The sequence below is a fragment of the Peromyscus leucopus genome, chromosome 7 (genome assembly GCF_004664715.2).
Source record: "Peromyscus leucopus breed LL Stock chromosome 7, UCI_PerLeu_2.1, whole genome shotgun sequence".
Classification (NCBI taxonomy): domain Eukaryota; kingdom Metazoa; phylum Chordata; class Mammalia; order Rodentia; family Cricetidae; genus Peromyscus; species Peromyscus leucopus.
In genome coordinates, this window is record NC_051069.1 from 89340638 (window position 1) to 89357218 (window position 16581).

Consider the following 16581-nt stretch of genomic DNA (forward strand, 5'->3'; position numbering starts at 1 on the left):
TTAAGTTGGCAACCTAGGTTAAATATTATAGGATGCTATCAATCCAGTATCAGTATGCTGTTGCTTTCATGTTCTCTGAAGACATTGAGGGAATTATTGACTCTAGGCTTCTAGCTTCTGACTTTTTGGTTTACAACAACATTAACTCCAGTCTATACAAATGGTCTTCCAATGTATGTATCTGTCTCTAAATTTGTTGTTTTCATAATGATATATACATTATATGGAATTCAGGAACCACTCTACTATAGTATGTCCCCATCTTTAAAAAAGTTCATGTTGGGGCTAGAGAAATGGCTTGCAGTTCAAGGGTACTTTCTGTTCTTGCAAAGATCCAGGTTCAGGTCCAGCACCTACATGGTGGCTCCCAGTCAGCTATAACTCCAGCTTCAGGTAAATCTAACCTCTCTAGACCTCTAAGAGCTCCTATACATATGTGATTCATATGTGAGTACACACACACACACACACACTTTTTTTTTTTTTTTTTTTTTTTTTTTTTTTTTTTGGTTTTCGAGACAGGGTTTCTCTTGTGTAGCTTTGCGCCTTTCCTGGAACTCACTTGGTAGTCCAGGCTGGCCTCGAACTCACAGAGATCCGCCTGCCTCTGCCTCCCAAGTGCTGGGATTAAAGGCGTGCACCACCACCGCCCGGCTACAAATATATTTTTTAAAAGGAATTTTAGTTGCTATGACCATGTTTCCAGATTAGTACTTAGTACTAATCTGAAATTACTGATGTTAAGGTAAAACTTCTACTTACAACATACTTTTATTCTGAACACATACCATATTTGAAATACTGTGGAAGTAAAAATAGAAACTGCTTCATTAAGTAGTGCCAGTTGGAATGTATAATCCCAATGAATTAGTTTTTAATATCATAAATGCATCATAAGTCTGTTTTCAAACTTTTCTTAAGTATAATAACTTGAATGATTTTATATAGATATAGATATATAGATATATATTTATATAGATAATCTTGTGTGGTGGTCTGAAAGTTTTTGACCATTTCATAAAAGCTGTAATTTGAATATTGACCCTTTCCCAGAATTGGAGTGTAAAGTTATCATACCTCCTGTATTTTTGGACCATAGCAGCTCACATTTAGCCACATAGTCTTAATAACATAACATATACAGTATACTATGTTCTCAGCAGTTTTTGGATTTATGTTTTCTGTTCTTTCATTCCATCATGTCTGCAAAACAATCCATCCTTGTATTGATGTGAAACATTCAGTGTTGTAAAACAGGCTTTGTTTTAGATGATTGTAATTGTAGGCTAAAGGTAGTATATCCAGCACATTTAAAGTGAACTAAGTTAACTTATCATGTTGCATGTTCCATATAAGAAATACACAGTTTTAAAACTTGATTAGTTTTGGTTTCTAGTTGCCTTATCAGAACAAACCCCACCTCCTGTGTTGAGGAACATTTGTACTGCTTAGCTTTTTCCTATAAATCCTGTAACAACATACAGCTAGAGTCATCCTGACAGTATTTTACTGTTACAAGTAAACAAAACATGCATGTTTTTTATATATGTATAATAAAAACAATTATGACACTGAATCATTTGACATGAAATTCCAGGGGGAAATGGGGTAATAAATATCGTATTGGATGTCATTATATACCAATTATGTTGCTTTTATCAGTAAATAAATTTAAACCTTAACTTGATGAATAATGTTTCCTAAAATGTATACCTCTGTGATAGTATTGTGATTTTATTGCTGGATTACAGCATTGTTGCCTGATTTATATTTTCTATTATTATTCATATTTTGGGAAGTTGGCATAGTTGAGTTATAGGTTACTTAGGGAAGAATAGTAATATGATGCTTTGTGAAGGAGGAAAAGCAATGTAAATCAGGATGACCTCTTAAGCACAGACAGAAGAACTAAGCCAAAAGTCTGGTTTAGAAAAATATGTAGACATGTAAGATGATTCCAAATATAGATCATTCCATAGAAATACAAAGTTGACCACAGTCCACCACTTCTTGTTCTTTTCTAGAATGTATGTGTGGAAAGAGGAGAGGTTCCTAAGCCCATGTGGCAAAACTATAGAAGCTCTACAGATAATTTCAGGCATAAGTGGTACAGTCAGCAAAAGGCTGATAACTAGCTGGGCAGTAGAGTTGCAAGCCTTTAATCCTAGCACTAGGAAGACAGAGGCAGGTGGATGAGTTTGAAGCCAGCCTGGTCTACAGAGTGAGTTCCAGGACAGCCAGGGCTACACAGAGAATCCTTGTTCTAGGGATAAGGGGGGAGATTAAAAAAAAAAAAAGGCTGATAACTACTCAGAGTGAAGATAATCAGTAATTTAAAATAATTGGAACTATTCATTCCAAATAAAATGACCAGTATTTCAATTTTCTTTTTTATTGTTTTTTTTTTATCATTTCAGCTACAAGAAAACCAAGATGAAATTGAAAATATGATGAACTCTATTTTTAAGGGTATATTTGTTCATAGATACCGGTAAGGTATTTTAATCATTTAGAATTTTTTTAACCTAAACAGTTGTTGCTTATTTATAGCATAGTCTATGTAGCCATAAAACACCATTTACTTTTATTTTGTTTTCTTTTGTGGAAAATAGCTTTGTCTACAAATCTAATTTAATATTTGGACAAAATTTTGCTATCACTGCTACTGTAGCATCCTTCCTAACTCAGAACATTTATTATCTTTGAAGATAGCCTGTGTACTCATATTCTCATTAATGTAAAAGGAATTAATGTGAACATAAAATTAATATGGCCTAGTATTGAAATGCTGAGTGTTATCACATTAGAAACATTTTAGTGTAGTGCTTTAAATGTCTTGTTGAGGAGTAACCCTCATCTGTCACCTACTGGCGACAACCTGCCAGCCCTTAGTCTATACATTTTCTGCTGTTCACTGCAAGGAAGGCTTTTATGATGAAAGCTGAGAAAATATTATTTGTGTGTTGATATAAATATTCAGAAGGCAGCTTAACACTGTGTCCATCTTGCAAAGCTGTAATAGTAAGCTTCCCCCTAGGACCTATGACATTGCGAAGAATGGTTTTTTTACCAGGTTTACAGTATCAGGAATAGATCCTCTTATGAGGAGCAGGCCTCAAATTTAGAGACTGGTTGGTTACCCCTATATCAGTAATGCCTTTAGTGGTATTGAAATTTGTAGGATTCATAGCTGGTTAAGGCCATTGATTTCTCCCTCCATCACCTATCTCTTAACTCTGATTCCTCTTTTGCACATAAGCTATCCAGCAAGCAGGAAGCTTCCAGCTCAATTCCAGCTTGATTTATCCATATGGTCCAATCAGTGTATGCAGTGTCCTTCAAATAGTGTCTTAATTGTCTGCTTATGTCCAGCACAATAAGTGTATTTATTCTTTTGGCTCCGAGTCCTCCTTTTCCAGCAACCCCTACAGAGATAGTTCACAACTGACACTGGGTTTTTTGTTTAGTGACTGACTATCTTTCCTTCTAGGGTAGGACTTTAACCTATGTAGGGTGTCTTCCTTCAAATTCTCATTTATGTTTTTTAATTGGTTACCAGAAGATATACTTCCATCTGTCTTTTTTTTTTTAATGTCCCCTTGATTTTGGTTAATCCTCCCCTATCTTATCTTTTCCATCCTCCCTGTTTAAGGCTTTCTTCTCCCAGTGTGCCCCTCACTTCTTTCTTTTTACCTGAGTCCTTCTTTCCCTGCTCTCTTAAAGCTCCTCCCCTCCTTTCCCAGTGTTCCCTTTTACTCTCTTGACTTTCAGTGGCACTACAAAGTTAAACACACAAAACACAAAAAGGTCAAAGCTCCAATCTACATATAATGAAGAAAATGGGCCTGGGTTACCTACCACAATGGGTATAATTTTTGTTTTTCGGATTCTATTCATTTACCAAGTGTTTTACAATTTCATTGTCCTTAACAGTTGAATAAAATTCCATTGTGTCCATGTACCATGTTACCATTATTTATTTGTCAATTGATGGACATCTCTGCTGATTCAATTTTTTTAAAATTAGAAACAGAAATAAATACCTTATGACCCAACCATACCACTCCTTTGGTATTTACCCAAAGGAAATGATGCTTTACTGAACAGATATCTATGTTCATTGCTGTTGTGTTCACAATAGCTTTAAAAAAAAAAAAAAAAAAAAAAAAAACTTACTGATTTTGGGTTTTTTTTTTTGTTTTGTTTTTTTGTTTTGTTTTGTTTTGTTTTGTTTTTCGAGACAGGGTTTCTCTGTGTAGCTTTGCACCTTTCCTGGAACTCACTTGGTAGCCCAGGCTGGCCTCAAACTCACAGAGATCTGCCTGGCTCTGCCTCCCGAGTGCTGGGATTAAAGGCTTGGGGGGGGGGTTATTAACTGTTTACTTCTGCTCAGATTTTTTTTTGTTTGTTTCTATTAACATTGATTTTGGCACATCGTTGTTTTGCTTTGCTTTCTTTTCTCTCTCTAATTTCTGGTTTTTTGTTTGTTTGTTTAAAGCCTGGTCTCACTCTTCAGCCCAGTAATGCAATTAAATTGCTAACAATCCATGGAAATAGCTTAATGATTATAGGAATTTATGGGGGGTTAACTCACGGTACAGGAAATAGGAATTGTAGCAGAATCCCAGAAAGGTGAGGCACGATCCAGTGATGTTCTCCAGAGAGCTCTGCCCTGATCCACACCAGCATCCAAGACCATGGCATAGCGAAGAGAAGAGAGTGCACATATGTGCATCTCAGGTCTTAATGGTTCTCATCCAGGCCACACGCAGGGGCAGATACCTAGCAGCTACCTGCTGCCTCACTAGGGGCAGTGCTTCAGGGCGTGCCACAAACAACCACTCACTACAACCTGGGGTAGTCACTGACTTGTCACAGTCCTCCTGCCTTAGCACCAGCCCCCCTCCCCTCAAGTGTTGGAATTACAGGCATGGCCACCACACCCAGCTTTTTTTTTTTTTTTTTTTTTTTAATTTTTGTTCACTCTGTAAGTTATTTGAAATTTTTCTTATGTAATTGTTTATTGCTGTTAAGATTTCTTCTGTTGCTTTTCCTCTATTACTGTAGGTTTTTTAATATAGTTTTTTGGTATTTAACTTTCTTCATTCTCTTTCTACTTCCTCCTTCACTTGTTGATTGTTCAGAACAATAATGTACATTCCATGTTTTTATACTTTCTAAAATTTGTCTTGTCATTTAATATTCCATTGTTGACAAGTTGTGATACATGCTATGAGTTCACTGGGTGTTTCTTGTTTTTGGTTTTCTCAGGCTTGATTTAACTTTACCATATGCTTTACTGGATGTGGTGAAGGAATAAGACTATATGTTGGTTAATTGCTTGAGTAATGTTCTGCCATTGTTTGTTTGGTCTGTCTGGCTTGTATCCTTTCTTGTTTGGAGGGAGATACGTAATGTCTCCTTTGATGAACATGATGTGTTAGGATCCTCAGCTGTTACTATATTAATGCCTATTTTGCCTTTAGTTATAATAATATTTGTTTTGTGTAATTATATATAGTAGCATTGGTTATACAGGTCTTTACAAATTATTTTGCCTTACTGAATTGGTCCCTTTATTATTATTCTTACAATTTCTAACTCATCCTCTGTGTCCTATGATCAGAGTATGGCTCCTACTGTTTTCTTGTAGTTTCTGTTGTCATGGTCTGTTGCTCAATGTCTTTACCTTCAGTTTTTGTGATTTTATTGTTACAGGGTTTGTTTTTTATAGTCATTATATATTGAGGAATTTTGGTTTGTTTAATACATTCATTCAGTCTTGTCTTCCACTTAGAGAGTTTAATCCATTTACATTTAAGGTTTTGGTAAGACATTTTTCTGTCCTGTTGTGTTAATCCTTTTCTTTGTTTTGTATGTTCTTGGTTCCTTTTTTCCTGTCTTTTCTTCTGATAATATTGGTAATATTTTCTTTACTTTTTCATGTATCTGCTCTATTGGAAGTTTTTTAGGATATGTTTTCATGATAGTAATTATATTTTTATTTCCAATATTAGGACTCACATCAGTATTTAGTTTTGTAGCAAGTCTAGTAGAAATATATTTTTGTAATATTTGCTTACTGTTGAAAGCTTTTGTCTATCTTTATTTAAAAATGATATTTTACATTTACAAATGATACACTAAGTGTATTAGTGTTGACTTAACAGTTGCTTGCTTATGATTGTTGCGAAATTTGAATTTATCATTTCATTCTTTCATTACATGTGATCTTTCTGAAAGGTCCTTAGTCTACTGGTGAGTCTCTTACATGCCACTTGATGATTTTTCTCTTGATGCTTTCAGAGATATTTAAGATTCATTTTTAATTATGTGTATCAGTGTATCTGAGTGTATGACTATAGTACCCACATAGGCCAAGAGAGGGTTTTGAATTCCCTGAACCAGAGTTACAGGCATTGTGAGCCAACTGGTATGATTGCTGAAAATTGAACTCAGGTCCTCTAAAAGAGCAGTATGTGCTCTAAACAATTGAGCTATCACTTCAGCTTCTAGAATTTTTCTTTTTCTTGTTCTGTTTACAGTTTGAGTGTAATATGTCTCAATCAAGATCATTTTTTTAGCAGTTATAATAGGTGCCATTCAGCTAACTGGGTATATTTATCTGTATGGTTCCATGATGTGAAACGTTTACAGTAATTATTTCAATAGGTAGTATGTGTCTTTTTTGTTTGTGCTTCTAGAATGTTCACAATACCTTATAAGATTTATCTTTTTTCTTACTCTTTCATTTTTTGTTAACATGTATAAATTTTGCATATTATTGAAATCACTACATAACTGGTAAAAATCCACTTTCCCTTTGTAGCCACCACTTCCCTCCCTTCCATACTCAGACACCCCTATTCCACATCTTTTATTTATTTCTACATTCAGCTCAACATTCTTTTTTTGGGGGGAGGGGGGTTTCGAGACAGGGTTTCTCTGTGTAGCTTTGCGCCTTTCCTGGGACTCACTTGGTAGCCTAGGCTGGCCTCGAACTCACAGAGATCCGCCTGGCTCTGCCTCCCAAGTGCTGGGATTAAAGGCGTGTGCCACCACTGCCGGCCTCAACATTCTTTTAACCTTCCACAAGTGCAGGTCTTTTTGTTTGGTTACTTTCACTTAACATAATACAGTCTGGTTCCATTCATTTCATGCAATTGAATTACACTATATTTGTATGCTAGATTTTCTGTTGGTTTTATTGGAGATTTCCCCTATGACAATTACATGTTTTAACTATTGTGTGTCATGCCACAATACACTGGGATGTGTATGTCCCTCTTTGCTTTCCTTAAAAAAACAATACATAGACACACACAGTAGTGCTGCTGGATTTTATGTAGATCCTTTTTCAGTCTTTTGAGATTAACTGGATCATATGGTAGATCTATTTTTAGTGTGAGGAAACACCCATACTATATTCACTGTTAGGGCTGTGTTAATTTACATCCACATATGAGTTTTTCTTTTTCTACATCATTGCCAGCATTTTTGTACGGATATAATTATATTGGCCAGTTTCTCCAGGCTGAGATTATATCTTGTAGAAGAAGACTTCTAGTTGCTTGATAGGAAACTTTTTTATGTATTTGTCAGCTGTTTGAATTGTTTCTTTTGATAGGTTTATTTGATATAATACTATTTATCAATTTTGCTTTTATGTCCTGTGATTTGGGCAGTGGGGGGTCGCATCCTATCCAAAACAAAAAAAAGAAAAAAGAAAAAAACCCAAGCTTGTGCTGTGTAACAGGGTTCTAACACAAAGGGCATAATATAAGCCTGACACTCTCTGGGGCAGTGCAGTACATAGTAGCCCATAAGCTCCCCAAACTACTTCCATTAGCAAATGCTAGAGTGAGTACCAAGTTAACCTCTCTGTGCCTAGTGACACAATTATGATTTAAGAACTAATTTCAAAAGGCTTAATAGAGTAGTGCATTCTGATTGCTTAGTTCCCTTCTTTATATTGTCATTGATGAGTATTCTGTAGTTGAACGTTTCTCTCCCACCTGCCAGTTCCGAATTCCCAGCAGCTGCTTCCCAAATAATTGACTTGGAGGCTTAATATTATTTATAATGCTCAGTCAGTAGTTCATGATTATTACTAATTAGCTTTTACACTTTAAGTTAACCCATATTTCTATTTATGTTTAACCACATGGCTTGGTACCTTTTCTCAGTTTAACACTCTCACCTTACTTCCTGTGTGTCTGGATGGCAACTCTTAACTCTGCCTTTCCTCTTCCCAGCCTTCTCCTAGTATGGTCACCCCGCCTACACTTCCTGCCTGGCTACTGGCCAATCAGCGTTTTATTAAGCCAACAGGAGAGATGAATCTTTACAGTGTACAAGATCATTATCTCACAGCAGTATTCTCTAATTCTCAGCACTGTCCCTTCTGTACTCTAACATCTGCCTCAGAAACTCTATCTAGTGAAGTAACTTCTCGATTAAAAGAACAACCATCTTTATCCCACCTAAATTTTCCCATTGTATTGGCTATAATCTCAAGATAATGTGGATGAAGGATTAAGGGGAAACTTTTGCTTTGTTCCTTATTTAAACATTACTTTCTGTACATATCAAAAGTACAGTCAAGCAGGTAGACTTGCAGTTATAAAAGAGACAAAGATTATAGATACTGGCAAGGGTTTGGAGAAAAAGCAACTCATAAACTATTGATGAGACTGTAAATTAGTGTGGCTATTACAGAAAACAGTGTGCAGATTCCTCAAACAATTCAAGATAAATTTACCATACTACTTATTCATCCCATTACTGATTATATAGTCTACTTAAATGACACTGGTATGTCACAAAAGACAACTTATATGGATTAGCAACATTCTCAGTACCCAGGATGTGGAGTCAACCCTTAGCATTATCTGTTACTTTTTCTGTGGCTATAATAAAGTTTGCTGTCAAGAGTAATGTTAAATGAGGAAGATTTGATTTTGCTCATAGTTAAGGATACATTCCATTGTAGTGTGAAAGTCAAGGCAGCATGAGCTTAAAACATCTGGTCAAATTGCATGGGCAGTTAGAAAGAAGACAGTAATGATTCATTGTGCTTAGCTGCCTTTCTACTTTGTTTTGCTTTGGTTATTGAGACAAGGGTCTCCCTGTGTAGCCCTGGCTGGCTCATTGTATAGACCAGACTGGCTTAGAACTCACAGACATCCTCATACCTCTGCATCTTGAATGCCAGGAATAAAGGTATGGGCTACCTCAGCCATTGAGACTATTTTCCTTAAATGTAATGTATTTTGCTCAAATTCACCTCCTCCTGCTTCCTCTTAGATCCATTCCTACCCTCCTACTTCCCTTTTTAAAAAGTAATTCACTGAGTCTAATTTGTGCTACCTGTATCCTAATGATAGACCCATCCACTGTAGTGTTGTCTACCTACCAAGGGCCATATCCTTAAGGAAAACACTCTCCTTTCCCAAGCAGCCAGCAGCTGTCAGTAGTTATCACCTAGGGGTGGGATCTTGCAGCAGACTTGATCTGTCTGATTCAGGTCGCCTACAGTCAACCACAGCTGCTGTGAGTTCATGATTGCAAGCGTACTATTAGGCCCAGAAGACACCATTTGCCCTTTCTTCCTGGATCTGTGGCTCTTACAGTCTTACTGCCTATATTTTAATGATGGTTTGTGAGTTTTAGGGTCAGGGGCTATGATATAAATATCCCATTGATGGCTGAGCACTCCATGGTTTTTTCCTTTATATGCAGTCCAGAACCCAAGTCCAGGGAACAGTGCTGCCCTCCGTTAGGGTGGATTTTCCTAAGGTGGTTAATCTAATCAAGATAATCCTTCACAGATACGCTGAAAGTCAAATTAACAAGCCTCAGAAAGACAAATATTGCATTATTTTGCTCATATTTAGAGTTGAAATAAATATCAATGTCAAACAAGTAGAGAAAGTAGTGGTTATTGCCAGGTGGTTAGAGTAGCAGAGAATTAAATGTGGAGACAAGTTGGTGTTTTGTGATACAGTTACAAAGAGAGACTAGGTCTTGGTGTTATATTGCATAGTGGAATGAGTGTAATTAACAACAGCATGTTTGAAAATACCCACCCATTCCCCAAAGAGGATTTTTGTATGTTTCTTGTTTGTTTATTTGGGTTTTTCTTTTCTTTTTTTTCCATTTTAGTTTTGACAGGTTTCTCTGTGTAATTCCTGGCTGTCCTTGAACTCGATTCATAGACCAGGCTAGCTTCAAATTCACTGAGATCCACCTGCCTCTGCCTCCCAAGTGCTGAGATTAAAGGCGTGTGCCACCACTGCCGAGCAAGACAGGTATTTCTTATGTAGCCCAAGTTGGCCTTAAATTACTAGTCTTTCTACATCAGCCTTCCAAATAAGCCAAAATTACAGGTGTATGCCACTGTGCCTGGTCTTAAATGTTCTTACAACTAAGAAATAAGTATTTAAAATGGTGGGTATGTCAGTTAACCTGATTTGATTATAATAAAGGATTATATGTATTGAAAATTATGTCAGATCAGTAGATAATCATTATGTCAATTAAAAATAAATCTACAAATGAAAAGACTGGCTAGTATGTTATTAACTATAAGTTTTATGTATATGGTATTTGATAGGATGAAAAAATTTTTTGTAGCTTAATTTGTTCAGTGTTTTAATAATGCATATATGATTCATCTTCTGTTTTGAAATCATGGAGGTTTTTTCTTTATTAACATATTTTAATTGGTTTTTATATATTAGACCATATTTGTATTTTGAAAAAATTTTAATGATTATGTTTTAGCATTGGTTTTTATATTCTAGGAGTTTGAGTTTCCTCTATTTTGTTAAGCTATTTTACATGTACTTTCTTGGGTGTGACCAGTTAATTCATTACTGTAATAAAGTATCTGTGATGATAAACTTGCAAAGAAGACAGTTTATTTTGGCTCATATTTTAGAAGTTTTAGTTTTTATGGCCAATTGGTTTCTTTTCTAATGGGCCATTAATGAAGGAGCATACCATGTTGAAGACCACATGTTGGAACAATGCTGCTCATTTCGTGTGGCTGGGACAAAAGAAAGAAAGGAAGAAATCAGTGTACCAGAGAAAGAGGGAGAAGCAGTATTCCACAGTCCTCTTCAAGACAAACCCTCAGTCTTTAAACACCTCTGTCTTTGCCATCACTGACTTTCTACCATGTTCAGTAGCTCAAATCAGAGATAGAAGCTTTTAGCACGAAAATTCAAATAGTAGCTAAGAATTATTTGGAATATTAGACTGTGTTCCTTATAAAGCAAATTGGCTACCATCAAATTTTGTCAGTTTTATTTATCTAGAAAACCAATATTTCAACTTCCATCTTTGAATAATGGTTTTGTTTCATACAGAATTCTTAGTTCACGTTTTCAAAATTTTCTTTCAATACTTTTAAATGTCAGTACTACCTACTAGAATTGCTTGTTTATGGTTAAAAAGTTGTATATTCGTCTTAATCTTCCATTGAATGAGTCATTCTACTTTATAGCACTCACAGTTTTTATTGGATTATTTCAGCTGTTTATCAATTATGTATGTATATGGGCTTATCTAACTAAGGTTTCTTTTGGATTTTTTCAAATCAAATTTTAGATGTGTAAGGCCTTCATATTTTTTTTAATGTGGATATATAAACACATTTTTTTTTCTTTTAAAAATGTTTTATTACACACACACACACACACACACACACAGCATAAAAAATGTATGGGAGTTAAGGAGAACTTGCAGAAGTCAGTTCTTTTCTTCTACTATATGGATCCTGGGGATCAAACTCAGGTCATCAGGCGTGAAAAGCATTTACCAGTGGTCAATTTAGTGGCCCTAGAGCATTTCTTCTTTTTTTTTGTTTTTTAATTTAAGAAATTTTCCCACTCATTCTACATATCAACTACAGATCCTCCTCCCATCCCTCCTCCTGCTCCCCATCCCCCCAGCTTCCTCCCCCAACTCTCCCTCCATCCCTTCCTCCAAAAGGGAAAGTCCTCCCATGGCGGGGGGAGGGGGGGGAGGGGGAGGCAGCAAAGCCTGGTACATTCAGTTGAGGCAGAACTAAGCCCCTCCCCCCTGAATCAAGGCTGAGCAAGGTGTCCCACCATAGGTAATGGTCTTCAGAAACACAGTTCGTGCACCAGGAATAGATCCTAATCCCACTGCCAGGGGCCTGGCCCCTCAAACAGACCAAGCTACACAACTGTATACCCTATGCAGTTTAGTTTAGTCCCGTGTAGGTTCCACAGCTCTTGGTCTACATAAAGTTCGTGAGTTACTATAAGCTTGGTTTAGTTGTCTTTGTAGATTTCCCCATAATGATCTTGACCCACCTTGCTCATATAATCCCTCTTCCCTCTCTTCCACTGGACTCTCAGAGCTTGGCTTGGTGCTTGGCTGTGGATCTCTGTATATCTTTCCATCCGTTACTGGGTGAAGGCTCTATGATGATGGAGAGGGTATTCAACCAATCTGATTATCAGGGTAGGCCAGTTCAGGGACTGTCTCCACTATTGCTAGTAGTCTAATCTGGGGTCATCCTTGCCACATATACTTCTAAGACAGGATCTAGGTGTATATCTAAGACAGAATGTGGCCCAGTATGGCCTCAAACTCACTGTTGTTAAGGTTGGCCTCATATCCTGTCTCTACCTCTCAAATGCACCATCTCCAATAGCAGGCTTATGTCACCATGACTACCTAAAACTGACTTTTTGCTTACTTACTTATGAGCTATATTGCAAGTCTTGTAAAAAAAAAATATTTCCCCCTATTTCTGCTTCTTTATTTGAATGACCTTTATGCCTGTAGTACTGACTTGATTTTATTCCATTAGGCTTTTTGTAATGACTACTAATTTAATTCCCAATAATCAACAAATGATCCCTTTTCTGCAGTCTTACAACATTTTAATAGCTATTCTTACTTGAGTTAATGAATCTCTAAATGTTTTGATCTGAGTTCCCTAATAACTAGTGATATTAGGCTTTTTGTTTTCATATTTTTGTTAGGTATATGAATGCCTTAAGAAATGTCTATTAAGAGATGTTTCCCATTTTTAACCATTTGTTTATTTTGATGTTAAGATTTTCAGATTTCTAAAATTTTCTGGATCCTAACCCCTTAACAAATTTGTGCTTTACAACTATTGTCTTCTATTTGTAGGCTGTCTCATTACACTGTTGTTTCCTCTGCTATGGAAAAATATTTTAACTTTGGTTAAATAATATTGGGAATATTATATAACTACATCTAGAAAATTGTATGAAAGGGGATTTTTATTTCTCACAGGAAAATCAGTCAACTCTAAATAGATTAAAACCTGAAACAGGGCTGGTGAGATGGCTCTGTAGGTAAAGCACTTGCTGTACAAGCTTGACAACCTTAGTTCAATCCCTGGAACCCACAAAAAAATGACAGGGAAGAATCAATTACACGTTATCATCTGACCTCATGTATACCATGATACTCACATGCCTACATACACGCAACAAGCTAGGTAAAAATATGGAGTAATGTTGGATACTGGGAAGAGCAAGGATTTCTTTTGGATGTCTTTATCAGTGTTCTTATAGATATTACTGTAGAACACACTTACCCCTTTTGTGAATTTTATCCCTAGGTATGTTATTGGTTTTTATGGTATTGTTAGTGAAGTTGCTATCTTGAGCTCAATTTCAGATCATTTGCTGTTACTGTATTGCAGTGCCACTTACTTTTATATGTTGCTTTTATATCCTGTAACTTTGCCAAGTTCATTTATTCTCATAGATTTCTGGCAGAATCTTGGAGGTTTTAACTGTGTATACTCTCATGTCATCTGAAAACAATGAGAATTGACAGCTTATTTTCCAGGTTGATGTTTATTTCTTGTTCTATTTGGGAGCTTTGGCTAGAACTTCAATACCATAATTAATAAAATTGGTGAAACTTGGCATTGTTTCCTTGTTTTGTCATAATTCTTTTTCACTCACTTTGCTCCGATTCACTGCTGGTTAAATACTGTGACCATGTTTTCACTTAATAATTTAACAATAAAATGTCTATATTTAATAAAAAAGTTATTCTCAGTGATAGAGTACCTGGTTTGCGTATATGAGTCTCTGGCTTCAATCCCCAACCCTTCATATGGTAAATAAACAGAAAAAAACCTTTGTGTTTAAATTTAGCATTTGGGCCCATGTACTGATAATTTTAGTTGAGTATTCTGTTTTCTTGCAGGCCAGCCAAACCTATGGTCTTTCTCTATTTTATGTTTTATTATAGTTTTGTTCTTATTTACATACCTTTTCTGTGCATGTGAACATTTATTTAGTATCTGCATCTTCTACATCACAGCTGATAGTATTCTTGGGCATCTTCAGCCCTGGAAGTCACATGACTGCAACTGCTCTATGCTCAGATGTTTGAAGAAATAGTTTTATATCAAAATGACATTAACTTCCACTTTTAAAATCCCAAATTAGTCAAGTTTGTTTTTCATGGCTGAGATGGGAGGCAGAATTTTTTTTTACTTTGGTCTGTCATTACCAATTTTTTCTTTTGATGTGGAGCTCTAAATGAATGTTTTTTGAATTTTTGAGTCCTATCAAAGAATAGATCCACTGTCTCTGGTTTGTCTTGTTATCTAAGAAATTTGCTGTCATTATTTTCTTGCAGTGTTTGTGTGAATTTACTTTTTATTTTGGCTGCCTTTTAGACTTTTGTATTTTTTCTTTCTCTTTACCATTAGGTTTGTTTTTCTATTATGATACAACTTAGTACCATTTTGTTTGTCTTGCTTTTTGCTCTTCAATGGTCTTTAGGATACTGTACTTGTGTATAACTTCTTGAACATAGGGACTGTGTCATAATAGTTTTGATGTGGTTCGTTTTGTATTCTGTAGGATTTCTTTGTATGGATTGAGTTGTGGGGGATTTCCCTCTTTTCAGTAACTTTCTTCATTTCATGCCTCATTTTTACTTTTATTTAATTTTTATCATGCCAGTTATTGTGGGGTTTTTTTTCCTTATTGTATGCCGGATACTTTTATATTTGTTCTTATATTATTCACTTTATGGAAATCAGTTATGTTAAATTTTTAAGGTTTGCCAAGAACAAACTTAGAATTTAGTCTGTGGCTAATTTCCCCCAGTGTTCGAATAATACTGTTTATATTTGCTGGATCACTAAAACCGAAGTATTCCTAACTCTGGATTTGTTCCAAGAATTGTTCTTTCTGGTCTATCCTTTCTCTATCAGGAGTTGTTTTCACGTGTACAGACCTGTTAGTTCCATCTTATAGTACTTGCTACTACCTAGAAGTATAAATATGAGCTACTATCAAAGATTCACTTTTCTAGAGATTATTGGTTATTTGAATAGAAGCAGTATATATTTTTTTAATATTCTGTGATTTTTATTCCATTTCTTAGGCATTTTGTTAGTCTCTCTCCCCACCCCAAGTTAAAAAAAAAAAATAGATATTGTCCCTTTTGACCCTGTCACGTTTGCCTATTTTCTTTTTGTTGTTTGTTTTTTATTTTATTTTTGAGGCAGAACCTTCTTAGAAGCCGCATCTGCCTTGAAACTCAACCCTGAATGACATTGATTTTCCTAACTCATTCTCCTAATTGCTATAATTAAAGGAGTACAGCACCATGTCTATGCTTCTTAATGGACTCTTCAGAAAGAATATTAGATTTTCTGAATGTTGTCACTTATTTAACTAATGCATAATGCAACCAAAACAAGATGTAACATAATTTCACTTTTATGAACCTATTGCTTTTTTTTTTCTGGAAATTTATTTATCCCAGTGATAGGAAAACATTCTGCCACATAGATATGTCCATAGTCTTTGATATGACATTTCCATACATTTAAAATAATTGGTTTGCTGGAATAATAGCAGTTGAACTTAGTTATCGAACAGTTTTTCAGTTCTTCAGGTGTATGCAGTGCTTTCTCTCAGAAGCCTCCTTTAACCCCCCTCAGCATTTTGCACTGTGATGTCCTTTAACAGCATTAAGCTGTCTTTCTACTTAAAATTTTATTTCAAAAGCCTTACTGTTAGTCATTTTCTGTAGTCTAAAATTCTTATTCATGATGTAATAAAAGACAGTAAGACGATAGTTTTTCAGCAACCTGGTTAGATGTTTATTTCACCTAATTCCATTTTATCACCCATCCCCACCTATCCACATACACACAACTTCTATAGTTGCTCTATTTTAGGAAAAATATGTTAGAGCAAAATTTCACAAAGAATTATTTGAGATAGGAATTAATTTTATACTGCAATTCGTGCACTGTAGACCTTTTGACATACAGAATTATTCATTTTAGACCTCTTGAGATTTCTTCTATGTGAGCAGTAATTCTATTGATACCTCCACTTTAGTTAAGAGTTTTCCCCCAACTTTGTTTTGCAATCATTTAAATTTCATCTAATTATGGGAAAAACTGTGACTAGAATACTGCAAGAAACATTCTATTAAAATCAACTAGACTTCATTTTCATTTTATTGTAAGTAGAAAATAAATAAATTCCCATTTGTCAAGAAAGCAATCCAAAGTGCAGGTATTAA

The 16581-nt window shown here is 35.5% G+C and overlaps 1 protein-coding gene across 3 annotated transcripts in view; it reads left to right on the forward strand.

The window, feature by feature from the left end:
* Stag1 (stromal antigen 1) overlaps positions 1-16581 on the forward strand; it is a 333420-nt gene that overhangs the window by 181668 nt on the left and 135171 nt on the right. For 2 of the 3 annotated variants that reach the window (XM_028869949.2, XM_028869951.2), the window contains one exon: positions 2418-2491. The exons of the other annotated variant lie outside the window; for it this stretch is intronic. In XM_028869949.2, the coding sequence (XP_028725782.1) occupies positions 2418-2491 (74 nt within the window). The remainder of the gene's footprint in view (positions 1-2417; positions 2492-16581) is intronic. 3 annotated transcript variants of the gene reach the window in all.